This window comes from Lepidochelys olivacea, assembly GCF_965140295.1.
Source record: "Lepidochelys olivacea isolate rLepOli2 genome assembly, chromosome: 10".
In the NCBI taxonomy this organism is placed as follows: domain Eukaryota; kingdom Metazoa; phylum Chordata; order Testudines; family Cheloniidae; genus Lepidochelys; species Lepidochelys olivacea.
The window spans coordinates 82,157,548-82,183,905 of NC_140420.1; the positions used below are offsets into that span (position 1 = coordinate 82,157,548).

The window sequence follows — 26,358 nt, forward strand, 5'->3', positions numbered from 1 at the left end:
TGGAGATGGAAGGCACAGCCTTGCGGAGGTTTGGAATCTGTCAATGTCTGTGGTTACCAGGATGTGAGGGTGCTAAGCGCTGGTAAGTAGTCAGTCTCCACCTGCTATTTCCATGCTTTACGAGTCTGCGTGGATGGGTTTGGTACTTCAGCAACCTCAAATGGTTGTAACCCAAGTGTCTGCTGATATGAATTTATACACAGGCCCACGTGTGTCCTCAACGTACTTCCTTGCAGCACCCAGTAGAGTCATTCTGAGGGCAGAAGTTTGTCCATGGTAAAAGTTTCCCTTTTCTTGGAGACTGTCTACAGGACCAACTGCCCCTGCCTCTTGCTAGCTGGCTGTAAGTAAAACACGGCCTGGAGACGTATTAAACACAGACTATCCCTAACAGGTGAGTCCTGGGTGGATAAACTGTGGGGGACGGGGAGAACTCACTGTGTTCTCAAGTGCTTCAGCTGTCTGTTAAGACCATGGGGATCCCAGGTCTCCGACTTTCAAGTGCATCATCGCCTGGAGAGATGGGAGCACAAGCTGCGCTGCTTTTTGTTTGGCTCCATCTCAGAAAAATAAATCCCCTTTTGTCAATGACGTCCATTGAGGCTTCCCTCCCTACGGCTCTGTGCCTTGGGATTTCTTGCACTGACGACTCGTAGCTACAGTTCTGGTTTTCGCTCTGGTTGCTGCCTTCTATCCTGTTCTGTGTCGGCTCTGACCCCGCACTCACGGCCCTGGTATCTGAGCGCCGTCCAGCCCCGTATCCCCCAGTGTGGCTGGAGATCTGTTGCTCTGGCCTGTGTTTTCCTCTGCTCACGCAGTAGCAGCTATGGCAATGCCCTTATGTCCGACGTGCCCCAGCGGACGCCTCTTGTTTGCAGCCACTTCATGCAAGTGCACGTGTATTCAGCGCTGCTGCATAATTTGTCTGCGCTCTTTTAAATACGACTTACAGCCTGATGCCCGCAAATGTAAAGCGAGACCCAGCTCCCACAGCAGCATGAGCAGACCGAAAGAGCTTCGATGCTGTTGGAACAGTCAGGCACAGGTCACGCGATCACAGGTGGGTCTATAAAAATCACAGCGAATGTTCTACGTGCCACTCGGTGTTGGGAGGCTGCATGTTTGCACTTAAAAATGCTACTGTGTTGTGGGTTAGATGCAACTTTCCTTGGGGGCAGCTTGCCCAAAAACTTGTACCTTTCTCTGAAGCATCTGGTGCTGGCCATTGGCAGCGGCTAGATTCTGGATGAAAAGGACCCTTGAGTTGACAATCTGGTAATTTCTATGTTCTTCAGAGCCTCCATCCCAAAAAAGCCACACCCCTCCTTCCTTCCCTCCTTTTCCATTAAAAAACTCCAAACTATAATGATACCATCCAGCCAGGCTTTATTTTCTGGAAGCTGGGCAGATGCTCCAAAAAGGCCTTTCAGGCCAGGTTCTGGCCCCCTTGTTCATGCTGGAGACTGCCTTCTCCCCGCAAACCATCCCAGCCGAGTCCCTGGCAGCTCTGGGTGGGGAGGCACCCCTGAAATCAGCCCCTGGGATTTTGGAATGTTTTTATCATTAATTCTTCTTCTTCCCAAGTCTCTGGGGGCGGGGGCCGTGTTTGTGTCCTTGCCTGTCTCAGCCCAGCTCGTCTGTCTCCGTCTGTCTCTTTCCCTGTGTCTGCCTGTCTGGTTCCCCCGTTGTCTGTCTGTCTGTGGCTGTTTGCCCCTGTGTCTGCGCTTCCCCCTTTGTCTCCCAGCCCCCTTCCCTCCCGGCCCGCAGCTGGGCGTGAGCGGTGCCTGTGACAGCCAGTGCCTGCCGCTCTGCCAGCTAGGATTGCCAGCTTTGGTTGGACAAATTCCTGTTGATTTCATCACATGACATAATCTTTAATTAAAGATTCATCTTTAATTCCTGGAGACTCCAGGACAATCCTGGAGGGTTGGCAACTCTACCCCCACTGCAACACACACCTGGCTGCTGCCCCCGCCCTTGCGCAGCGCCAGGTACCCCAGAGCACCCCTGTCGGCAGCTCCCGGGCTGCACAGCCCCAGCCCTCGCCATGTGGCTGCTGCCCCTGCCCCCTCTGCCCGGACCCTGTTCTGCAGGCCTGAGGGGGGAGGAATAGCATAAGGGACCCTCGGCCAGATCTACAGTACTGGAGGGTCATCTCGGCACCGGAGACGATCCCTCCAGGGCAGGTTCAGTTGCCTTTTTAGGGGCAGATTTTGCCAGCAATGGGGCACAAAAGAAGCTGCACCACATCAAAGAGCCTTTAAACTTAAAGGTGCAGAGTTAATGTGAACGGATTCATGGAATAAAAGGGCTCGTGCGCTCTCCCTCTCGCTCTCTCAAGTTGACATAGTAGATCTAAGCATAATGAAAGATTGCCCAGATAATGCTGTGACGCTATCTGAGTAATTATGACGTACAGATACCGTTTCATTCCAGCATCAATAAGCCATCCCAGATGCCCCAGAACATGGGTTGAAAGCTATATTTCCCCACAGCCACTGAATTTGTATTGTCTCTGCAGAGGGCTGTAACCTGAAGGTCATAGCAGTGGGAGGTTTTTAAACTGTGGCAATCCTGGGACAGTTTTGCAGTTTCCCCAGAGGAAACGGCTAATGACCCGAGGAAAGAGCCTAAACTCCCATTTCTTTTGCTTTTGTTCCTATTTTACAAGTATCTAGAACTTCCTGCTAACACGGTTTTCTTTTGAGTCTTAACTTGACTACAGCATTGCTTTTGCAAAAACTGTCGCTAAGGTTGTGCCAAAAGTTTTTTATCGACATCTGAAAACGATGTTTAACTGGTAAATTTCCACTGGATCGAAACTTGTTATACCAGTTTCTAGTGCACAAGGCATGCCTTTGATGCCCTTCACAGCCTCTTCTGGTTACACGAGATACTACCTCGCTCTCTCCCCACACGCGCATGCGTGTGTGTGTGTGTACAGTTGATTTGGAAATATGAACTGTCAGGCACATGACTAGACCCTAGGTATGGGATCTTTAAAAGGGCTCAGTAGATCCCAGGGTAGAAAAGAGGGTCTAGTGGATAATGCACTGGACTGGGACTCAGAAGACCAGCGTTCCCTTCTCAGCTTACCCATACAGTTTGTGTGATGTTGGGCATGTCACTTAATTTTCTTTGTGCCTCAGTTTCCCCTTTGGAAAAGGAGGATAATTCTTCCCTGCCTTACAAGAACGTGTAAAGAAAACTATCCATTCATGACTGAGTTACTCAGCTACTACAGTGGTAAGGGCTATACAGGCACCTAGATCTAGAACTCCCACTGAAGCCAGTGGGGACTCTTTCTGTTACCAGCTGAGCTGGATCGAGCAGTCTGTTATAAATCTATTAATTCTTGGCAGTGCAGCAGGAAAACCTGCTGCTGCTCCATTAGTGAGCCAGCTTTAGTAACTGGGAATCGCTGCCCTGAATTATTGGGTGGGTTTGTGTCAACTATTGTGTTTAAAATAAATAAATAAAAAAGCCAGGAGTCATTTGCAAGTGTTTAGTTAGTTTATCATGATACAGCAGCTGGTTTTATTCTTTCCAGCTTGTTTGATTGGCCGTGGTAGAGTAGATGGAAGTAGGTTGCATAACTCTACACCTAAATTTTCAGATAGGGGAAAAGTAGCATCAGAAAGCTACCTACAACTTGAGCAGATTAATCGATTCATAGGGTCTGTCTACACAGCAAAAAAAAACCCCAAAACCCCGCGGCACCACTTTGGGCCAATTCGCTTGGGCTCAGGCTGCAAGGCTAACAATAGTGTAGGCGCTTGGTTTGGAGCCAGGGCTCTGAGACGCCCCAAGGAGAGAGGGTCTTAGGGGCCGGGCCGCAGCCTGAGCGTTACCGTCTGCCCTGCTGTTTTCAGCCCTGCAGTCTGAGCCCCGGAAGCCTGAGTCAGTTGACTCTGAGACTTGGTGCCGGGGTTTCTTTATTGCAGTGCAGATGGACCCACAGATTTCAAGGCCAGAAGGGACAGTTGTGATCATCTAGTCTGACCTCCTGTACGACACAGGTCAGAGAACTGCCCCACAATAATGAATGGATAACAGCTGTTCCGTGTCCCTTTCAGTGTAGTTATCATCCGGTTCAGAAATATGGTGCGTATGTTGATCAGATCCCAGGGCACAGACTAGATTCGGCGTAACTGTGCAATGCAATTTATCCCGTACCTGCATGAGATGGAAGAGGACTTGGAGCATGTTTTACCTAGGGGGCTCTCTTAGCCATGTCTGGGAGAGTCCAGTCTGCTGATATTAAAATGTGATTGCACAGATGATGGCTTCCGGGACATTGCGCCCTTCCTTGTAAGGCATGGGGCGCCCCCAGTTTCAAGACCCGGAGGCCTGATGAATGGTCAGGAAATGGTCAGAAGAGAGCATGGCCGAACATAGACAGAAGTACAGGAAATGGGTTTGCAATATACAGTCCCCACTGACCGCAAGGAGTGGGCAGAAAGCCAGCAGCTTTCCTTTGCTCTCCGCATTGTTCAGCGATATAACTTGGGGCTCAAGAATATAAAGTGTTTACGAAGCTGGGCCCCAATCCTGCTCCCACTGAGTGAAGTTAATGGCAGCGTTCCCACTGGCTTTTCTGGGAGTAGACGTGGGCCAAATGTCCAGTTCACTAATGACGTGTTTACCCATCAGTTTGCTTCCTAGTAAATCAGTATTTTATGCCAATTTGCTGGCCAATGGGGGAAAAAAATGCATCCACTTTGTGCAGCCGAAGAGCATTTTGTTGTTCTCCAGGACCGTGTTCCAGAACCAGAGGATGTTGTGGTGTAATGTTGGTGTGTGTGTCATGGGGGATTAATTGAGTTTGTTAATCCAAATAAATCAGCTGTTTACAGATTGTACCAAAAGGAGGCCCACGCCTGACCTTTATCCAGGGACATCTGTCTGTCTAATGGGACCAGTGACTCACCTCCAGTTGGAAAATTCATTTCCTAGGGTTTTGAAAAAACTGCTTTACGTGACTGTGTAACTTGGCAAGGATCCTGACAGGTTGTGTCACGAGGCCCACTGTTGCTTGCAGGGCCGTATTTACAGCCTGGCATCTGCTTTTGCATGCTTGCTTTTTCCATGTAGTGGAACTACCTGCACTGATTTCTTAGCAGTCGGGCTTTTCTGTGGCTTTGGCACAGGGTGCGTGGGCAACGTTAACCACGTAATGGGCCGGATTCTGCGTTCTTTCCCCACACCCGCTCCAGTTGCCTTTCCTGGGTACAGATCTGCCGCCCTGCACGTACTTCCCCAATGCTAAACTCCGTGATACCAAAGCTGGCCGTGTTGTAGACACGCAGCTGGAAATCAGAGGGTTTTGCCTTTTCTGATATGAGTGTTGAGTCATGTGGGAGCCAGTCCCGGTAGCTGTGCGTACAGTCAGCAGTTGTTGGAGCTAGTCCGGGCCGAGGTGTAAGTATTAGCACAAAATGGTTTCTATGAATACCTGTAACAATGGCTGGTTGGTTGTGAATTGTGCATCTGGACTATTTGTCGTGTGCAGCTGGTCACGTGACATTTGGTTCTGCTCCCTGAGTGGGTGACTAACTTTTTAGCAGGACAACATCAAATGCCAAAAAACGTGCTTCTGGCATGAATGTGCGAGACCTCCAGGGTTCGGGAAAAGTTTTCTGAAAGCTCCAGTGGTCGCCTGAATGTTCAGAAATACTGACCAGCATGACCCCACAACCAGTACGGAACCGAATGTGAACTGTTTGTTGTATGCATAGATCTGTTTTATCATTATTTTACTAGATCTAGGTCATAAATATGACCGGTTTCAGAGTAGCAGCCGTGTTAGTCTGTATCTGCAAAAAGAACAGGAGGACTTGTGGCACCTTAGAGACTAACCAATTTATTTGAGCATAAGCTTTCGTGAGCTACAGCTCACTTCATCGGATGCATCCGGATGAAAGCTTATGCTCAAATAAATTGGTTAGTCTCTAAGGTGCCACAAGTACTCCTTTTCTTTTTATAAATAGGACAGAGGTTGTGTTTAGCAAGAGGTCTGGAATACTTTGCTAGCTAATCTTCAGTGTGATTTCTTGTACAAATTCAGAGCCAGCAAGACCATAAAGAACATTGCTTTTTGTTTTTGCATTGTACATGCTGATACCAATAATGTCTATTGCACTGTCCTTAGCACTTTGTTGGCATTGTATTTGAAATTGCTGCCTTGTGGGGATAATTTTATAGTCCCACTGAAGGAAATGACACTGAAAAGAGATCGCAGAACAGATGCGATGCAGGCTTATATATTTCAGTCTGAGGTTAAAGAGAGGTTTTAAAAGCAGCAATAAGAGCACTAGGTAATTCTCATCCAAGGAAAAGCCATGATTAAAATTCTGGAGCTGGAAAAGGGAGGGTTAACATGCCCAGATTTTAAATTTTAGGTCAAGATTCTTTCCCCCCCCTGTGATTAAAACCTGGGACATTGTTGCATATTCATGAGGCCTGATTTAAAATGACCATTATTTCTGCTCTTCGTGATCTGTGAATAATGCATTGTGCCTCGATATAGCTTTTTAACTACTTAATAATACTAGAGTAATGCCCTTGTATCACACTTCAGTGATTCAAGGCTCTTAGTCTGTTATAGTCAAATATTGTGAAATATGTTACTCATGGCTGCGAGGGCTAAAGTAAATATAGGGGCCTTATCAAAGAGAAGAAGAAGAATATGTTTGGTTTTGCATACAGTGACTTTGACTAGTCAAAAGAACTGGAACCAGCAACACTGTGAGCATGGAGGGCTAGATGGGGCAGAACTGCACAGTCCCTGCAGAAGTACCAGGGACCTTGCTTTGCAAGCAGGTACCGCTCTTCCATAGTTTCCCTGGGCACGTTGGGCATATGATCTGATCCGATGGCACTGATTACTCTCCTCCCCTCTGGTGTGCTATCTCCGTCCCCCGGTCAGTGGGGAGGGAGGCTATGACCCTGCCCACCCTTTTTTTGCCCCATCCATCTCTTTTCTGGCATTTTGTTTATTTTTTTAAGGGCCTGATCCTGTCCCATTAAAGTCACAGGAAGTTTTGCCATTTACTTCCATGGGAGCAGAATCGAGGCTGGAATGTGTGGTTTTACTGTGAGGAACCGTGATTGGAGACCTCCTATCGATTGTGGCTCAGAGGCTCAAGCACAAGTAGGCGTAGTTTCCACCCAAAATGATGTTTTGGATTATTTCCCCCCCTAGTCCCCTAACTGCTGGCTCTGCAGACTCCACGTAGGCTCTGAGACGCAAGCTGGGTTCTCTGGCTCGTGTGCTGTTGCTATTTGTCAGATAAGGATGTTGAGGCTGGTGCATAGTTAACAATTCTGTGGATGGTGCGTGAGTCAGAATTAGGGCTGCCAACAGTCCCTTATTACAAGGGATGTCCCTTTTTTTTTCTTCTCTGTACAACAAAATCGGGAGTTGCTGAGCTGTGCGAATAGCAGCAAGAAATACCCCAGGCCAATGCAGGTGACTCCTGCTTATTATTATTAATCATGGTGATGATGATACTGGAATACAGAGTTGGCAGCCCTAGAACAGGATCCAGCTCACTCTTCCGTGGCTGACTGGGATATAGAGCAAGCTGTTGTGACTCAAAAGCTCAGGGAGCCGGTCTGTGGAGCAAGAAGGTGCCATTTTCACATAGTCACTTTCATGCCCATAATTACACTTTTAAGCAATCCCAGTTTTGTAACCTCTTTGGATGTTACAGAAGGGAACTGTGACCGTGTGCTGCTGCGTGTTCCCCTCCCTGCTGTTCTTGGGAAATGTTGTCCTCCGTGCAAAGGGACAATTTAGGCTCTGGTTGATCCCAGCAGCTGAGTTTGTCGTAAGCACAGTTTAATTCAAAATGGACGATTTCCGTTTGTTTGACCAGTTTTTGAGGTATGCCGGGCTCTTTCCCCTGTTCTCTCTGTTTGAGTTATGATCACAGTGGGACAGATTCTGTCCCTCTTACTCGCGCTGAATAGTCCCTTAGTCCACAACTAGCTCCGCAGAAGTCTGTGGTACTATGTGAGAAGTATGGTATGATTCGTGTGTAGATGTGGCAGGCCCAATATAACCATCGGTTTCTATAGTATTTGATCTCTTAAAGCTCTTTGATATGAATGATGTAAGATTTCCAGACCACTGAAGGTAAGCAGGCATGTGTTTTTATCTCCATTTCAGCGGTGGGGAAACTGAGGCACAGAAAGGTTGGACTTGGGACACTAAAGAGGCCTGTGGATTTATACACTGTGTACCTGTGTTCTGCTTCCTGTAGGTCTTAGTAAACTTAATCCAGAACATAATCTGCTATTATTTTGGACTCAGTAATTTCCAATAAAACATGAGTCAGAATTAATTTGCTCCTAATCCCAGAGAGCAGCATGCATGCTTAACCGCCTTTCCTTACCCTGAGCCAGCATGCTGCATGCCACACCACAGCTCGTTAATGTGTATGTACTGCCTGGCCAAGTGGCTGCTGCAAGCATATCTTGTGCAGAGCTTCTCTGCGTCTGTTGCCCTACCCTTAGGAGGTCAACAGGTTGGTTTTGTTTCTTTTGCAAACCTGTCAGCCCACTTACTCTCACTGAGCTGCTGTGTACATGCCAGCTCAGCCCCAAACAATTCTGCTACTTACCACATTTCTAGCACAGGGCTGATCTGTGCATTTTCCATTGTACAAAGAAGAATAGTACTGACATCCTGGTGCTGAGGGGGCTGCTAGCTCCTCTGGTTATTAGGGCACCAGTGAGTGCTTCCCGGCTCCCGAGGCAGAGATGTAAGTACAGTGCATATTTGCTTCCCAGCAGCGCGTCTGGTTTTTATGCAGCATTTTTGATGGTCTTTTTTGTGTTGCTTGTAGTGAAATATACTGAATCTTTATATAAGAAATGCAAACAGCACTTGGACTGTAACTAGGCATGGAAGGATTAGATTTTTATTGGTAAATGTCGATTTCACCGAACACACAGAAACCAACGAAAAAATATTTCCACTGAAAATAATCAAAATTAACAGCTAGACAAAGTAAGAAAAATGCTACATGAGTACTTATTTGAGTTTAGTGTAAGGATATTTACTTTGTGTATTTTGACATGTGATATTGGGAATTTATAATCGTTAAAATACAAAGCTTTAACTTTTTGAATCTCCACATTTATCATTAAACAATTATTGTCTAACCCGCCCTTGTCTGACCACCCCATAATTTCACACAACTGTGAAAAATGTAAATAAATAAAAAAAATGCTTAAACCCCATAGTTTTGCACAACTGTGAAAATTTAAACCAATAAATAACTTTAAAAATAAACCTCAATATTATGGGTCAAATTTTGACTTTTTTAAAAATAATTCTGCCAAGCCCAACTATATGCAATCTGCAAGCAAAAGTTTGAGCTTTCTCATGCCCACTCGTATATATATTGAGAGAGAAAGGGACACAAAACTATGGAAAATTAATATGTATTTTATGTCATCAGAACAATTCGTTTATTTTAAGAAGTTTTCTTCTTGCATTCATACTGTAACAATAATATCTTAAGTGTATAATAGCATTTGCGCTGTCATTCCAAAGCACTTTACAAGCAGACAGATACACCACTGAAATGCAGCCATTTCTGGGGTGCAGTAGAAATCTGATCACCCTGGATTCAACAAAGCACCTTAGCCCATGCTTATGTCTGCCTGAAAGTGACTTCAGTGGGACTTAAGCAAACACTTAAAACTTTTTCTTTATGTGTTTAAATGCTTTGCTGGGTTGGGCCCTAAACAAGTAATAAATGATTAATAATAAACCTGTTATGAATTCCTCACCGTTCTGCCTACAAGGGCTTGGCATTTCTTATGTTACCTTTAGTGGTGATTATGCAGGATGGCTCAGTCACTGGTTTCATAGTTTAATAATTCTCTCTGGTGCTGTACAGAGTAAATCATAAAAGTTAATAATTAACAGCTAAACCATTTTTCTTGAATTTAAATCCTCCTGCGTGCCCTGTTGTATTTTCACTCTGATTGTGTCTGCCGTGCAGCCAGTGCTAATAAATGTAACTCTAGAAACCCTACAATGGAAGGTTGTGCTTCAGTCAGACCTGTTCACCCTAGGCCCATATCTTCCTGAATAGAAGCATGCTCTTGTAGAAGAGGTGATTCTGTAGGGGACTGTCAGGGCTCCTCATCTGCAAAAACTGGAAATTAAATAGTCAGGCTGAAATATTCCTGTGTAAACTTAACAGCAGAAGAATGGCTGGCTCCTGCCCTTGGAGATATGGGCGTACACTGTGTGTAGTATATTTTGTAAAAATATCTACTTGGCATGTGTGGACAGATGCTTTGCTGAGTTTGCAAGATAAGCAGGGAGAGGCTTCTCTCTATTCAAGCTTCAAAGCCAAATTTGGACCAGGACCTTGAAGCCTTTTGGTGCATGTTGCTCCCATGGAACTCAATGGAGAGTAACATGAGGCTTGCACAAGGGGAAGTTGTGTTAAAGGGAACTGGACAAACTGTGAGAAAGTTTGTGTCTCTGTCTTTGGGGAGGGAGGTTGTAACTTTTACAAAGAACTCTCTCTATCCTCGCAACTGCATGCAGAGCTCACTTGTGTGTGCACCTTACCACCCTTCATACGCCACTTTCTGGCTGCTTGTTAATGTTTCCCTTATTCAAATTTGTGCAGCTTCCAGGTGTGCAGGTAGGGGGTACCCTGCAGTGCACAGTACTGGCAAGAGATTTTTAGCGGGTACGGGGAAAGACTTGGGGCTAGCCTCCCTCCCCCCAAGGGGGGAGGGGCTGCACTCTGCTCCTTAAAGGAACAGAACACAGCTGGGGAGGACATTCATTCTTTATATGGCTTTAACAGCACAATACATATGCTAACAAACACAAACGAAGGCTTTAAGTTTGTTAGCATATGTATTGTGCTGTTGTGTTGGTCAGGAGCCCTCAAAAGGGGAGGGGTGGGCGGGACGGAAGGTGTTTCAACAGTGGTTTTGATTCTGTTTCTCCCCATTGGTCTGAATTATCCACGTTCCTACTGCATCACATCAAATCCAGATCAGTAGAGGAATGCCTCTGCTTGCACTGACCAGAGGATGTTTGGATTCTGATGTCAGCCCAGTTCTGCAGCCTGACAGGAATCAGGTGTGGTCCCCAGCGTACCTAGAATTCTTCTTCGCAGCCAAACTAGTCTAGCGGCTTGTCTACGCTGCCACTTACAGCTCTGAAACTTTCCTCACTCAGGGGGGTGAAAAAACACCTCCCCCCCTCCAGCGATGCAAGTTTCAGCGCTGTCAAGCGCCCGTGTAGACAGTGCACCAGCGCTGGGAGCTGCTCCCCTCAGGGAGGTGGTGGTTTTACAGTGCTGGGAGAGCTCTCCCCCAGTGCTGGGCTGCGACTCCCCAGCCACATTAAAGCGCTGCCCTGGCAGCACTTTAACATCGGCTGTGTAGACATACCCTTCCATGCATTTTGTGAACGGGAACTGGAGCAGCAAAACAAATGCCTCGTGTTCCAGCTTTGTGGGTGAGAGAACTATAAGTGAAGATTATAATGTGGGACACTGACGGCCTTAAACCAGCTGCCTCAGGAATCTGCCAAGAACTTTGCCGAAAAGATGTTCCTCACCTTAGCAACGGAGCGAAGACGTATCACACGTCTGCCCACCTTTAGTCGAAGGACGCTCCTTCTGATCTGACAGCTCAGGCCTTGTCAGCTTCATCCAGAACAATTTACAAACTTGGAACCGAACACTGTAAACCCTTAATCATTTGATCGGTCCCATGGAAGACAATGGGACTATTTGCATGACTATGGGCCACTTTTGAGGACTGGTAAGTGTTTCAGGAGTCTGTTCCTGTAAAGGACGTTGAATCCCGCATTGAAATGCAGTGTTTGGGTACAACACTGTAGAGCAGTTTAGGATACAGTTCTATTTAAAATGTCTTTTAATAAGTCATACATATGCTGAAATGGCTCCTCACCCAACTCCCCTATTCCATATAAACAGACTGAATAGTGCATACTGGGGGGGGAAGGAGTGAGTAGTTAAGTATGTTGATGATTATATATACAAAGGGGGGGCCCTGAGCTGGAGGCGGGATGGGAAGCAGTCACATGGAGGGTCATATGGGAAGTCACCTACCTCTCCTTATGTCCCTCCCATGAGTGCAGTACCAGCAAAAAATGACTTCTACTAGCACCACTGGTATCGTCCCAGAGGCCACAGGAGTCTTGCTGTGGGAGCAGAGGGAAATGGGACCGTAGGGTTGGTTGTCTGTCCCTGCTAGTCTTTTCATCGGTTCTAGAGTTGTGCATAGTTTACTCTGAGCTTTAGAGAGGGGACTATATTTCTGACACTTGGACAGTGAGACCAGAAGACATTTTCACTGTTTCAGTAGCATGTAATTAGATGTATTCATATCAACATAGCTTTCTGGGTACTTTGACTCTCTCCGGTCAGCAGTGAGTGCCAGCTTGGAGGGCGAACAGGCAAGCTAGTTGTTCACGAGGGAAAACGGTTTGCCATGACGAAATCAAAGCCGGAAACGAGAAGGTTCCCAACTATCAGAGGAGTGACGTTTTGGAACAGTCTCCCATTAGCCCTAATACAGGCAAACAACCGAACTAGTTTGAAGATGGAGCTTGATACATTTCAGAATGGGATTATATGATGGGGCTGCCTGGAAAAGTACAGGCCTGGACATGGTGACCCGGGAGGTCCCTTCTAATCCTATGTAAATTTGTTTATATTGATACACAACACAGTAACTCACTAGCGAGGGCATATTGCTCCTCCAGGACACATTTCTGAAATGTGCTATCAGCTGCTCTTAGATGCTACACTGATGGATGCCAGTACAAGAACCTAAATACATAGACGGAGAGTCAGTGGCTAGTCAGATGTATGCCCAGTTAGCTGGTTTGCAATCTGGTAACCCAGCATATCAGGTACTCGGCTTTGTCTGAGACTAAAAATACGGGTCATGTGCTGATCAATGATCCAACATGTAAACCACGGCACTGTGTAACAAATGTGTTGAGCAGCTCCCGTCTTTTCCAGTTTCACTAAAATAACAAGAGTTTGTATTTTTTCTGTCCCATGGCTCCCTTCAGCTGTGTTCATAGCAAAGGTGTTCTGGCAAAGGATAGCAACAGAGAGAGCTTGTTCCAGATCTTGAGAATCCAGGTGAGCACTGGAGGGCCCAATTCTGCACGGTGTGGAATGCTTTCAATGGGGATCTGGAGCATTCCCCCACAGGATTCGGCCCATTGCTTGTACTGCAGTGAGAAAATGAGTAACTAAAAAGGAGACCTTAACAGACCATACTCTGCATGAAACCAGACAAAACTCTGAGCCTGTAGGACCCTTGTTGTAAATCTGAAAGAAGTAAAGTAATTACAGATCATGGAAAAAAATCAGACATGAAGTGTTAACTTCGAAAGCATTTCTGATTGTTTTTATGTCACGCATTAAATTGTTGGGCTGTATTCGTTTTCTTCTTTTAAAACAGATGAGCGAACGTCGAACCCTTTCTTCCTGAGAAGTAGCTTTGCATGGTGGACTACAACACTTCTCCCATTATGCAATGCAGCTCGGGAGTTGCACAGCCACAAACTTTGTTTAATAGTGTTGGAAGGTTGGATCTGAGAGAGTGAGGCAAACTCTAATTACAAGGTGTGGGGCATTTGCAGGAAAATAAAAGGGGAATGTGTTTAATTCTCCGGATGGAGAATAATTGTAGGGCGGAAAAGGCTATCAAAGGCTTTGCTTGAGATGGAGTTTCTCTACCGCTGGGGCTGCGTGTCTATGCGGAGTCAGTCCCACGCTTACAGTCTGATCCTGTACTGGGCTAATGCCCCTCAGCTCTTAGTGAAGTTGTGACTGGCATGTTCTGCACAAGAGAAAAGGGGAAGACGGAATAATTGGGCTGTCCGTCACAAGAAGTGTGTACTGATACAGAAAATAATGAAACTGCCATTTTCAAATCTAAATTTGTGATGCCAGTTTGTCTGTCACTTGGATAACACTGTTTTAAATATTGTCCAGGCACTGCGATTGGTATGTGACTGTTCGTAACACTTGGCTACAGGCCTACTGAAAGGCGAGGCAAGCTGATAAAATATGCGTTTGGATACTCACCCTTAAATGACCCTTCTCCACAATCTTTGACTACGCAGTCGGACAGATGTTCAGGCTGTAAGAAGTCTGGGGACCTGGAGCTAGAGAGCCTGCCAATTAAACTCCAGCAGCCTGCAACAGGTTAGCACAGATCATGGAAATAGGGCTCTGCAGTGGCATGCTATGAGAAAAAAGAAAAGGAGGACTTGTGGCACCTTAGAGACTAACCGATTTATGTGAGCATGAGCTTTCATGAGCTACAGCTCACTTCATCGGATGCATACTGAAGTGAGCTGTAGCTCACGAAAGCTTATGCTCAAATAAATTGGTTAGTCTCTAAGGTGCCACAAGTACTCATTTTCTTTTTGCCTGAGTTAGACGTTTGAAAAGGTTTTGCAGAAACAGAGACAAAAAAAAGCTCTGGGGGACTGTGAGCAGTGCACAGATATTTCACCGTTCACCTGCCACTCCAAAGAGGGGCATCCCCGGGCCCTGGATGCATTCCCGGCATGACCACCCTCTGTTAGGATATAGATATTCAGGCCTGTCTGTAAAGGCCTATACTCTAAGAATTTAGGTGTATTCTTATCACTTGGCTATAAAAGAGAGAATCCAAATCACTGTCTGACTGTCTAAGGCCTTTTCTCCCTGAGACAGTCTGAGGCCCTGTTCTTAGGCTGAGGCCTTTGGCTAAGCAGCAGAGACAGCCATAAGCTGGGAAGCGACCGGTCACCTCCTCATGTTCCAAACTAGTCACATTGAAAGAAGGTGCTATGGGGCTGTTAGAATACAATCCTGTCCTGATAATGCCTATCACCTCCAGAGAAAGGGAAGTGCCTAGAAAATGTAAAAGGAAACTTAGTTTGATAGCATCCTGTCTGGCAAGAACTCACTTATACATAGCTGGGATGGGAAATCCTCATTTCTATGTTGTTTTGCCATTATAGTTCCCACTTTGCTGTTGTTTGTCTGTAAAATCTCTGTCTGGTTCTGTGATTGTTTCTGTCTGCTGTATAATTAATTTTGCTGGGTGTAAACTAATTAAGGTGGTGGGATATAATTGGTTACATAATCGTGTTACAATATGTTAGGATTGGTTAGTTAAATTTCAGGAAAATGATAGGTTAAGGTATAGCTAAGCAGAACTCAAGTTTTACTATATAGTCTGCAGTCAATCAGGAAGTGTGTGGGTGGGGGAAATTGGAATCCTGTTTGGCTAAGGACAGGAATGGGAACAGGGACACAGGAGTAAGGCTCTGTGGTGTCAGAGCTAGGAAGGGGGACACTAAGGAAGGAAACTGGAATCATTGCTTGCTGGAAGTTCACCCCCAATAAACATCCAATTGTTTGCACCTTTGGACTTGGGGTATTGTTGCTCTCTGTTCATGCGAGAAGGACCAGGGAAGGAAGTGGGTGAAGGAACAAGCCCCTAACACACCCTCTCAGAGGAAACCTCAGGAATTAGTCTGCCAAACTAGCACTGGGCAGGTAGGCTTGAAATAGGTGCTTGGGAATAAATGCACGCGATTGTAAATGTTGTCAGAAAACCATTCCCATGCCAGGAGTAACAGCGACATGCCAACTGTGAGCCAACAAATTGAAAAAGGAGAAGGTTTGAAACCTAAACCGAGTGATGTTAGAAACGGTTTCAGCAGAACGTTTGTTTTAATGAACTCACTTCATGGATCTGTGAGTTAGCAAGTTATGGGACAGTACGGGAAGCCTTTTCTGTGCCCTGTGGTTTCCTGTAGATGGCGCTACAAACACTTTTCCCTAGGCGTTCACTGTCAGTGCTCTGCTTATGTTGTAGTTTAACGTGAAGCTGACAGCAGTGCTGCTTAATTCTGAAAGGCTACGGAGCACTTCTGACCATCACTGCACGTGTTAGAGGCTGGCAGTTTGATGAAACAATGGAAAAGGGCTATCCCCCTCCCCACCCCTGCCTCTGTCCCAGACAGAGTCCTTCCAGGTTTAAATACATTAGCTCTTCCAGCATCACAGCACCCTGGTGAGGCAGGTTTTGTTACCCTCTTTTTACAGCTGAGGCGCTAAGGCTCAGCGTGGCGAAGGGACTTGTCCAAGCTCACAAACTGAGTCAGTGGCAAACTTGGGATCAGAACCCAGGAGTCCTGAGTTTGCGCCTCCAACAACTGCAGACTGTTGCAACGCCCACCCTTTATCCGTTTGCATTTTCCAACATCAGGAGTGCAGCGTGGCCCCTTTCGGTTGCTGTAGAAGCCAGCAGCTTGTACCTCTTCCCCCAGGACTGTGCTATTCCAACACATCTGGGCCTCCCTGCCAGGGCATTCAAGCTAACCCTTAGTTGCCAATGCCCATGATTCAGCATCTGACAGTCTCCCACACCCACCTCCCAACTTCCTCAGCAATGCCAGCTGGGGCCAGAGGGCCAGACAGATGGAGTTTTACTGTTAGGGAAAGTTGCCAATAGGGATTGAGATAAAGGGGGAGACATACTGATTTCCCAGGGGCTGCATGTTATTAACAACACTGAGCTGTCACTGGGCATGGAGGAGTTTGTACTCCACACCTTGTGGCATTGGACCGGGAGCAATAAGCACTTAAACTAGCATTTTGGCTGATACCAGCTGGAACGAGGAGGGACTCCCATGACTGAGATTATTCCAAATAGCTGCAGGTTTGGCAGCATTGCCTGGATTCCACCCCCATCTCCCCACTCCTTTAAGGAGAGCTCACCTCCCCAGTCTATTGATGTCCAAGGACATCACTGAGCAGCAGAGACCATCTGCATGGTAGCACGGTACTGCACATGGAAGGCTGGTCCTCTTGCCATTTCAACAGTTCTCTCCTGAGTGATTTTTTTTTTGGTGTCTGATGATAAATGAAATCTCAGACACTGCTAGATGGAGTGTTAAGGAAATGCTACTCACGTGGCTTATTCCCCATGACACTCACTCGTAACGGGAACCACCTGCAGAAGAATATGGGAAATAAATGACATTCTGCAAAGGGGCCAGTCCTGCCTTGAATGGAGCACATGTCAATGCCAATGGGAGCTTTCAGTGTGGATTAATTGGCAGCATGAGGCCTCAGAATGTCAAGACAAGTGGGTGTCTGAGCTTCCTCTCAATACTTCCATCAACGGTGGGGAGTTTGGACCCAATGACTGAATAGGCAGGGCCCAAACTAGACTTTGGTAAAGTTTTTCATGACTAGTTTTTTTCCACAATAAAATGCAGTTGTGAGGTGACCAAAACAATCCGTGAATTTGGCTAGATTTTGGCAAATAGTCTCAGTCCAAAAAAAAGGGCAAAAAGTTTCAGAAATGTTCCAGAATGAAACGTTTTGATTTTTTGTTTTGGCGAGATGTTCCAGTTTTGAATTTTCCTAAATTATGTTTTAAAACCCATCAGAATGAAACAAAATGAAATTATTTCAATTTTTTAATTTTGCCAGGAAATCAGAAATGTATTCATTTTGGTGTGATCCATAACACGTTTTCCCCTGTTTTTTTTTTTTTTCAGCTCAGCCACCAAACTGAAATACTGGTTATTCGCTCAGCTCTAGCCCAAACTTACAGGTCTCCCAAGGTCCACATAGGTATAAGAACAGTCATACTTGGACAGAGCAAAGGTCCATCTAGCCCAGTGTCCTGTCTTCCAACAGTGGCCAATGCCAGGTGCCCCAGAGGGAATGAGCAGAACAGATCCGTTCCCTGTTGCTCATTCCCAGCTTCTGGCAAATAAAGGCTAGGGGACACCATCTCTGCCCTTCCTGGATAATAGCCATTGATGGACCTATCCTCCATCAATTTATCTAGTTCTTTTTTGAACCCTGTTATGGTCTTGGCCTTCACAACATCCTCTGGCGATGGGTTCCACAGGTTGACTGTGCGTTGTGTGAAGAAATACTTCCTTTTGTTTGTTTTAAACCTGCTGCCTGTTAATTTCTTTTGGTGACCCCTAGTTCTTATGTTATGTGTTGTGAGAAGGAATAAATAACACTTCCTTGTTTACTTTCTCCACACCAGTCATGATTTTATAGACCATGATTTTATCATATGCCACCTTAGTCGTCCTTTTCCCAAGCTGAAAAGTCCCAGTTTTAGTAATCTCTCCTCATATGGAAGCTGTTCCATACCCCTAATCATTTGTGTTGCCCTTGTGTACCTTTTCCAATTCCAATATATCTGGGATGACCACATCTGCACGCAGTATTCAAGGGTCACCCATGCAGAGATCCAATACCTCTACCCTGTTTTCCAGTGCCAGTGCTGTAGAGGCTTGCCGACTGGCCCATACTGCAGGGATTTCACTCGCTTGCAGGGGATCTGTGTTACACAACATCCTGCTTTCCTACTTGGAGAGCCCCTGCTAGTTTCCAGAGGGCTGGGGTCTCACAAAGTCCATGCTGGGCGTAGCCCTGAAGTACCTCATCCCATGAAGGGGCTTTCCTGGGATTAGGAGGAAGGGCATTGCCATGGAGACACCATTCTCCTTTCTGTGCCTCGAAGCTGTGTCTTCCAGCTCTGGGTATGCTCTGGGTACCCTCTGCTCTCAAAAGCAGTGGGACCGATCAAGCTCTGAGTAAGGCCTGCAGCGTCTGGCGCCGAGTTCCGAGTCTCTCTACCTACTCATTCCTTTAGGGCAGTCGTTCTTAAGCTGGGGTGCATGCACCCCCTGGGGGTGCGAGACATGCCAGATTTTTTTAGAAGGTAAATTATCGAAAACACAAATTAAGCACAGGCACGTTAAGTACAACTACTTTGTTTCATCAAACCTATGTATTTATTAAAATTACACATTTTTTAACGATTACTGTAATATACAAACAGGTTTGGAGAACTGACCTACTTCAACGATTTTTGATAAGGGGTGCGAGAACATATTTTGAGAACCAAAGGGGTGCAGGCTGAAGTAAAGGTTAAGAACCACTGCTTTAGGGTGACATTCCCTCATGCAAAAGGTCATCTCAAAGCATAGGTTTCATGTCAGCCCATTTTGATGGCCTACGTGTGACGTAAGCTGTGCATAGACCTCGCACAGGGGTGAATGTCACTGTCTTGCCTTCTACATCACACCTGCCTTCACTAAACCCAAGAATCCCAAACTGGCACCCTAACTGGGTATAGAAACAAAAAAGAGAGCAGCTGGTAGGGATGTGACACAGGCTAGAGCTGCCAATGACGGTTTGAATCCAGTTACCTGGCCCGGGGCCCTTTCCCTGTTTGTTACTCTTGCTATAGCAATCCGCCTTGTTTTGTTCTCTTGTGCTCCCTAGCACCAAAGCACTTGGAGGGCCTTGGCAACAAGAGCTGGGCGAGGAGACAGGAAGGTGTAAATAAGGATGAGTTTGGCCTGAGGCCATAGATGAAGACTACGCAGGAGTCTGTCTCGAAGGAGGTGAAGATTTAACAAGCATTCTGAGCCAAAATCATCACCACCGAGCCCAAAGCACCATGCTGGGCTGGAAGTTGCGCAGGCAACTCAGTATTAACCAAGTGCCTAAAGTAAGTAAGGTTTGGTTAAATGTATCTCCGATTTGGCTGCTAATCTGTGGGCTCAGTAGCCTAATAAAACCTCAGCAACCGCTTCTCTTTTTAATGATAACTTTCTTCTAATGCTCTACACATGAACCTCTTGATTAAAGCATGTTGGCCAAACCCTATGTCCAAATGAGTGGCCCTCGACCTAGCTGGGGAAAGAGCTTATTTCTGTGGAAAATTTTTGAAATGGTGAATTTGTTTTGTGTAAAGTTTTTGTTTATGAAGAGTTTGAAAGAGAGGCATTGAAAAAACAGCCCAGAGAATATTTTTCAGCATATTTTTAATTTTTTTAATTGAAAACATTATAAAATGGTTATAAAACTTACATTCACCAAAAACCAGGTTTTTGATCAAATATTTTGATGATCATTTTCAATAATAATTTTAATTCACTTAAATACCTGTAAGCGTGTTCACTCTCACACTAAAAACAAGATCTTTATTGTGAAAAAGGAAAAACGTTGAGTTTTGTTGCATAAAATTTCGTTTTCACAAGAAGGCCATTTATTGGATTAAAATATTTTTAGTTCAAATAAAAGTATTTTATTTGGTTTGAGAGCCAGCGCCAGCCAGAGCCGCAACAGCCCTACTGCTATTTACAATGTGCTGGCTTGTGGACCCAGGCTGGGAGGCTCCCTCCCAGACGCAGTGTAGACATCCCTTCGTCCAGATGTGGGCACCTAACTACGTGGGCTCGTTTTCAGAATTGCCGAGGACCCAGCAGCTGCTATTTTCTTCAACAACTCTGAAAATCAGGCCCCAAGTGTCTCAAATGTGGCTCCCAAATGGAGGCACTGCAAATCAGTGGCCGTTTTTGGAATGACCTAATTTTGCAGAAATGGGCTGGGCTGGAGCTGAGCGGTAGCCTAGCTTCCATATGCCACTGAGGGAACAGAGGCTGGGAGCAGTCAGCAGCTGGGGGACCAGCCATTGCCAACAATTCTGAGGCAGGCTTGCAGGTAGAGCGTCAGCTCCTATATGTAGATGTCCTGTGACTTGAGCTCAAGGTCCTAATTGAGAATTTCCCCAGGATCCTCAGTCTTCTGCCAGAAGCTGGGACTGGGTGACAGGGGATGGATCACTTGATGATTGCCTGTTCTGTTAATTCCCTCTGGGGCACCTGGCATTGGCCACTGTCGGAAGACAGGACATTGGGCTAAATGGACCTTTGGTCTGACCCAGTATGGCTGCTCTTATGTTCTTATGACCCTGTTTAGCAGCTATTACCTCGATTGTTCCTCGCCCCACGAGCCCATCTCCTAGATGAGATCATGAACCCATTTTTCTGCACCATTAACATGTGTTCTCCTTCCTTTGTAGCATGCTTTCTGAATTAAATACAGTTACCAATTTTTGCACTGCAGCTTGATAAAGTTCTCCTTTTGCAGGGAGATGTTTAGTGGGAGTTTTGCTGCAGGACTGGGCATTTTATGCTCATGCTCCAATTCCTGTGACACAGTGTGAAATATACAGACTGTACAGTCCATCTAAACGATGCGCTTCTAATCATCCCCTGGCAGGTGTTTCGAGAGCAGGGCATCCTGTTTGGGTATCGCCATCCAAGAAGCTCCGCAGCAGACTGTCTCCTCAGTGTCTTCCAGATGACAAATGAAACACTAAATATATGGACACATTTCTTGCCTGCCTGGTACTTGAGCTGGTTTTTATTAACTGCTGTATTTTCAAATGTTTAAAATCACCCTAAGTAGATGGCTCTTTGTGATTGGGGGGAGGGGGGGTGATTTTGGGACCTGGGTGGGAAATGTACTGTATTCTAATGGAGGGACAAGGAAAATATAACTGAGAACTTAAATAATCAATGCATTCATTGTAATTCTGACAAAAATACAATAATCAGTGAGGGTGAAATCCTCAGGAGTGGGAGTGTTGCCACTGATTTCAATGGGGCGGGATTTCACTAGTAACGCACAAGGTACTAACTCAGTACTCTGTATTTCAGGTACTTCCTATGGAAGTTGTTTGTCTTGGCCTATTCGCTGGATATCTGGAATGACATGTATGCCTGGCCCTTTCTTGCCTACATGCTCACGTGCTGTATTTATCCGTTCACATCCAGCTGTGCCCACACGTTCAGTGCGATGTCCACCCAAGCGAGACACATTTGTTATTTCTTTGATTATGGTGCCCTTAGTATGTACAGCTTAGGTAAGAGTCTCCAAACATTGTCTTGTTAAATATGTAACCAAATAATTGGCAACATCTTCAGAAGCATCTAAGTGACTTAGGGCCCAGATCCTCAAAGGTATTTAGGCCCCTAGCTCCCATTGATATCAGTAAGAATTATGTACCTAAATACCTTTAAAGATCTGGGCCTAAGCCCCATTTTCAAAAGTGACTTTGGCATTTAGGAGCCTAAATCTAATTAAAAGTCTATGGAACATGGCTCCTAATTCACTTTTGAAAATAGGACTTAGGCTTTTAAGTCATTTAGGCACTTTTGAAAAAGTTGCCCAATGTCTAATTTTTTTTCTCATTCGTCTTTAATGCCTTAAGTATTTTGGGATTGCTGTAGGTGTTTTTCAGTTAATAATAATTCATGCTTTGCACTTAAATTGCACCTTCCATTCAAGGATCTCTAATCAATGAACATTAATGAAGTAAGGCTCACAACACCTTCATGAGGTATGGAAGTATGGTCATACCTATGTTACAGAAACTAAAGAACAGAGAGTTTAAATGCCTTGTCTGAAGTAACCCAGGAAGTCCTGAGGCTGCTGATATTTATGCCAGGAACCAAGAGATTGACATATGAAAAGTGGCTTAAAGCTACCTTTGGTCCCCCCAGTCAAGTCCTGCATCAACCCCAAAATTGGGGTCCTTTCCCTTTATGCAACCACAGCAAGATTAGGGATGAAATGCTCCTTGGGCTGGAACTGAGTGGGCTCTGATGGTTCATGCTCTGCTGCTTGAATCCTGACTCTCAGGGCTGGGTTCTCTGGGGTGACTATGGGAGACACAGTGGGACAGTCGTTCTTTTGGAAAGACATGACATTTGCCCTGGCTGGTGCATGCTGCCGCCAGCCAGCTAGAGGACTTATCCCACTGCCTGCCTGGCGGATGACATCTCTCTGGAGCTGTTGGGTCCAGCTCACTAGTGCTTCCTTCACATGCCACCATGAAATCCTGCTCCACCGATTAGCAAGGGGAGATTGAAGGACCTCTTGTCCTTAACTATTGCAACGTGACTGTGTTGAAGACACACCCAGGGCTTGAGACAGACAGAGAGACACACGCACACTTAATCCAACTCTGATACCTGCCGAAGTCAAAGAGATGGCTTGCTAGATACTTGTATTACCGTCCACAGAATGTTGAAGTATAGTCCTGCATGTTAACATTTGGTAAAGTCACTCTGTCTGGGAGCACTGAAGTAAAACTGTGACTTTTTTCTATCATGAACCTGTGCTGTGTGTTAATGGTTAATCTCGGAGGAAGAGGGGACCAAAGCGGTGGCTTGACACTGTTATGGCTCTATAGAAAGAATGCTGAGTACATGCAAGCTGTGTGAGAATAGCTCTGTTTTTTTTTTTTTTTTTTTTTAGAGATACCATCAAGGGAGATGCAGGCCATCTAACCATTTGTGAATTAATCCCATGCTTTTGTTTACAGTGGGTTTCACTGGCTGTTTCGGTTTGGAGTGGCCCGTGGCTTGTAAAACGTGTGTCACCAGTGTTTTTAGATTTTGCTATTTTGCTAATGCCAGGAGTAAAAGGATGAAATCGCAGGATCCAAATAGCTCCACATCCCCATAGCTGCCCCCCCCCAAATGAAGTAAGGTAAATTAGCCCTAACCTGCTGGTTCAGATGTTCTGCATTTGTGCAGTGCCAACATAGCATGCTTTATCTATTATCATGGGACATGTCCAGCCTCCTTTGAAGTTGCTGGTAATTCTTATCAGTCCACAGTCATACAAGGGGATGCTGAAAGTACCCTGCTCTGAGTCAGAGTTTCCCCTCTGTGATGTGTCTAACTGCATCTACATAAGGATCCAGAAGGACCTGGCTGTCTTGCTTATAAATCAGAGAGATCCTGACATGAAGTTACTGCCTTTGGGTTTATTTATTATATTTGTAAAGGAATGGGCCCTGTGGGATGCATCATCTCTGTTACAAGGAAGTCCTGGTGACAGCAACTGGAACAATAAAGTTATCTTCAGCACTTAATGAAATAATTCAAGCATAAATATGAATGACACTAAAGAAAGCATATAACTGGCAACCACATAAGCACAATGGAGACATAAGAACATCTCCACTGCAATTTTTAAAAAATCCATTGAATGGTCTGATCTTGCAGTACTGACTTAGCCCTACTAGTCACTGGGGGGAGGAATGCCTGAGTTAGGACTGGCTGCAGGGTTGGGCTCTTTGTTTTTTGTAAAATACCTGAAAGGAGCAGCTGAAGCAAACTAGAATTCTATCACTTTACAACAGGAAAAAACAACAGGTTCTGGGCCAGATTCTTCTCTCGCTTACACTGGAGTCAATCAAGAGGGACTCCACTAAAGTCAATGGCATTGCACAGGCATAAAACCCAATGTGAGTGAGAACAGAATCATCCCAGAGCCACATAATTTGCCTTAATTTTTTCTAACAGAAAAAGATGTATAAACATAGCTAGAATAGAATGTTCTCTGTCTGGGCTGCCAATAAATCAGGGAATGCTATTGTCCTAAGTCGATTTGTTTCTCTCCTGTGTGATACAGACCAGTTTCAAAGCTCTAATTAATGAAGTGTTTAACCTAGTATCTGAAATGATGAAACTTTTTTCCTTATTTTGTCTTTCACGTGTTAAATTAAGGTCCCTAGTCCACTCGCAGACACCTCTGATCAAGTCAATGGCAGACTATCCACTATCAGAGAGACAGATAGATGAGATAATGTCTCTTACTGGACCAACTTCTGTTGGTGAAAGAGACAGGCCTCTCTCTCAGCAACTGAAGTTGGTCCAATAAAATATCACCTCAACCACCTTGTCTCTAGACCAGCACAGCTGCAACAACACTACGTATCCAGTATCAGTCAGCTTCAAACAACAATGGACTTTTTTCTGATAGTCTTGCCCCTGAATCTGGAGGCTTATTTAAAAATCAATGGTTTCATTTTCCAAGGTGCTGAAATCCTGTCCTTCCTTGCAGCTTTCTTTAATTGCAGAGGGATCTACAAGTGCTCATCACCTCTGAAATATATTTAGGATCTGCCTACAAGAAACACAGGATAACACAGGTTTGCTTGTTTGAAACCTGCAAGATCACCAAATTACCCGGGAGGTTACTGAAGGGCACTAATAACATTCAAAACTAACCTGGGCACTGATTTTATTTTCAGGTTCTGCGATTGCTTATTCAACCTATGTTTTCCCAGAAGAATGGATCAATAGCACTTTCCATCACTATTATGTACCCATTGCTGTGCTTAATACTGTCATTAGCACTGGTCTTTCCTGCTACTCCAGGTACAGTTACCTCCTGATTATCCCACTGTGACTGCTAAAGCAGGTTTATTTACAAATGTAGCTTTGGAATATGTTACCCTGTGTGAACTGAGGAAAGGGAAGGGGAAAGGACGTTTAATTTTAGAATCATGTCATATACTGAAGCTAGAGCAGCTTCACAAGAAAGCATGTGAAATAACTTATCGGGGAAGCTTTATTTTTAGAGTTGCTGAAAGCTAGCTTGATATCTTACTATGTTCAATATGTCTGCCTAAAGTAACTTTTTTTTCTTTAACTACAATGTGCCTGATATATGGGGTAAAGAAATTTGGGCCCCTGTGCTGCAAACACTTAAGCATGAGTTTAATTTTAAGCACAGAGATAGTCCCGTTGAAGTCTGCACCTGGGCATAAAGTTAGGAACATGCATAAGGGTTTGCAGGATTGGGGCCTCACATCCAATTGTCTCCTTTGTAAAGGGTAATAAACATGACGTGTACTGTATGCTTACCATGAGAAAATCATTAAAATCTAACCTCCCTGACAATCTGACTGACTTTTAAACTGAAAGTATCCTGGCATGGAATTGGGATTTGAGCAACATTTCTAAAAATTTCCATAGTACTCAGCTAGCTTCTGGTTATGAATTACCTACCAAATCTCAAAAAGAATCTTTTTAATCTTCATAATGGAAATCCTCTTTAAAGTCTTCTTTGTAGAAGGTTAATATCTACGATTAGGATGACACAGTTCGCCTCTGCAACTGATGATTGATTTTTTGGTTTTGCAGCTGCATGAATAGTTCAGCGTAATTAGTCAATTGTCCTTTCATTGGAGTGTAGTGATCCCAGTTTTTCCTATTGGCATGTGTGTCCATTACAGGAAACACACAAAGCACCCACAATAGCTTCTGCTGATTGAGGGGTGCTTCCCTATCAGCTTTAGTGGCTCTAAGTACACTTCTAACCTGGGGTCTTTGCTGGCATGTAAATATGTTTGAAATGCTGTTGCCACAGAACAGGGAGAGCTGAATTCCTGAAGGTAAAGCACCAAAACAAAATGGAACAGTAGCAGAGGTGATTCTGCTGTAGCAGAGAAAAGAAGCAATTCCAGGGGGGAACAAATTGATAGCGTAGCAGTACCTGGGTCTACCAAAAATCATGCTGCAAAGCTTGGGTGTCCCAGATGCGTCCTGATCCAGCCACTTACTCACAGAAGTAGCTCTACTGAGTTCAGTAGGGTACTTGCAGAGGACTACTCACTAAAGTCAGCGTTGCA

The 26,358-nt window shown here is 45.1% G+C and overlaps 1 protein-coding gene across 7 annotated transcripts in view; it reads left to right on the top strand.

The window, feature by feature from the left end:
* Positions 1 to 961: 961 nt before the first annotated feature.
* The window catches only part of PAQR5 (progestin and adipoQ receptor family member 5), a 39,064-nt gene continuing 13,667 nt past the window's right edge, over positions 962 to 26,358 (top strand). For 2 of the 7 annotated variants that reach the window (XM_084640944.1, XM_084640950.1), the window contains exons 1-5: positions 8,538 to 8,768; positions 19,362 to 19,590; positions 21,147 to 21,274; positions 21,587 to 21,792; positions 24,976 to 25,102. In XM_084640944.1, coding sequence (XP_084497070.1) covers positions 19,540 to 19,590; positions 21,147 to 21,274; positions 21,587 to 21,792; positions 24,976 to 25,102 — 512 coding nt within the window. In that variant the 5' untranslated portion in view covers positions 8,538 to 8,768; positions 19,362 to 19,539. The other 5 variants (XM_084640946.1, XM_084640948.1, XM_084640945.1 and 2 more) reach the window with 5 other exon arrangements.